General features: G+C 38.0%; 1 protein-coding gene across 1 annotated transcript; it reads left to right on the top strand.

Annotated features, from left to right (window-relative positions):
* Positions 1-5: 5 nt before the first annotated feature.
* On the top strand, positions 6-1,633 carry LOC124890755 (hexose carrier protein HEX6-like; the record flags this gene model as incomplete). The annotated part of the gene is made up of 2 exons (XM_047402557.1): positions 6-293; positions 935-1,633. Coding segments are annotated over 2 exons (987 nt in total), but the record flags the coding sequence as incomplete, so codon positions are not given.
* Between the last annotated feature and the right edge of the window lie 6 nt (positions 1,634-1,639).

Genomic DNA, 1,639 nt, shown 5'->3' with positions numbered 1-1,639 from the left:
AAAAGTTCTTCCATGATGTGTACATTAAGATGAAAGAAGACAAAGAAATTAGCAACTACTGCAAATTTGACAGCCATTTGTTGACATCATTCACATCGTCCCTATATGTAGCTGGTCTTTTTTCTAGTTTTTTTGCCTCATCAGTCACCAGAGCATTTGGTCGAAAAGCGTCAATCCTTCTTGGTGGAGCTAACTTCCTGGCTGGTGCAACACTTGGTGGAGCTGCTTCTAATATCTATATGCTTATACTTGGCAGAGTTTTATTAGGTGTTGGTGTTGGTTTAGCGAATCAGGTAAAGTTATCTTCATTTGTTACATCCTTTTCGGTCTATTCCAAAAAGAATTGCACATTTCCCTATTTTGAAATGCTTTAAACTCTGATTTTACTATAGATGATCACATAAGCATAGAAATATGCCTAAAGTCTTTCATTTTTAAACTCCGTATCTTCGATCTTTAAAATGAAATGAAAGCAGTTCTAAAGCTACACATGTTCTATATTTTCACTCTTCTAAAGAAAACGAAGAGTTCTCAAAATTCCAATCAGGTAAAAAGGGGATGGTTTCTTTTAGTAGATTCAAAAACAAATTATACTTTTTCCTATCTAGAAATACTTCCAATTTATTCTTAATGTCGCGACATGTTAAAGATCACAGGTTCATAGAAACTTTTGATATGTGCCAAAAGTTTTCGTTCTTAAACTCAATAACTAGTGGAACACAGTCAATTAAAAGGAAATGTAGGCATTGATTCTCTACTAGTAGATGAACGTCCTATATTTTCACTCTAGGATATAAACTAGGTCTTAAAATGAAAACTCTAGGACTTCCCCGGCATTAACCAATTTACCATTCTTTTTCCTTTTTGAGACTAAACCAGCTCAATCGACTATCTTTTTAGCTAAAAGCCTATGTCTGTTTTCACAACTTTGCAGGCTGCACCATTGTATCTGTCAGAAATGGCACCAACCAAATACAGAGGAGGATTCAACAATAGCTTTCAACTAAGTGTAAATATTGGAGTTTTAATAGCAAACCTTGTAAATTATGGCACTCAGAAGGTCAAAGGTGGGTGGGGATGGAGAGTCTCACTAGCTATGGCTGCAGTTCCAGCATCCATGTTAACATTAGGTGCGTTGTTCCTCCCAGATACCCCCAACAGCTTGATTCAACGCACGAATGATCGCGAAAAAGCTAAAAGAATGCTGCAAAGAGTCAGAGGCACTGATGATGTACAAGCAGAACTTGATGATCTTATCTTAGCCAGTGAAATTGCAAAACCTATCAAACACCCTTTCAAGAACATTATACAAAGAAAATATAGGCCTCAACTTGTCATGTCCATAGCGATACCATTCTTCCAACAAGTGACAGGAATCAATGTCATTGCATTCTATGCTCCTGTCCTGTTTCGAACGATTGGACTAGGGGAAAGTGCAGCTCTTCTGTCTGCTGTTGTGACAGCGTCTGTTGCAATTGCTACCACTACCCTGTCAATGCTGATTGTCGATAAAGTTGGCCGAAGACGGCTGCTGATTTTTGGGGGAATACAAATGTTTGTTACGCAAATGATAGTAGGAGGCTTAATAGGGGCTAATCTAGGGGATCATGGTGGAGTGAGTAAAGCTATAGCCTTTGTG

The sequence above is a fragment of the Capsicum annuum genome, unplaced genomic scaffold (genome assembly GCF_002878395.1).
Source record: "Capsicum annuum cultivar UCD-10X-F1 unplaced genomic scaffold, UCD10Xv1.1 ctg23933, whole genome shotgun sequence".
In the NCBI taxonomy this organism is placed as follows: domain Eukaryota; kingdom Viridiplantae; phylum Streptophyta; class Magnoliopsida; order Solanales; family Solanaceae; genus Capsicum; species Capsicum annuum.
This window is presented reverse-complemented; position numbering and strand designations above follow the sequence as displayed.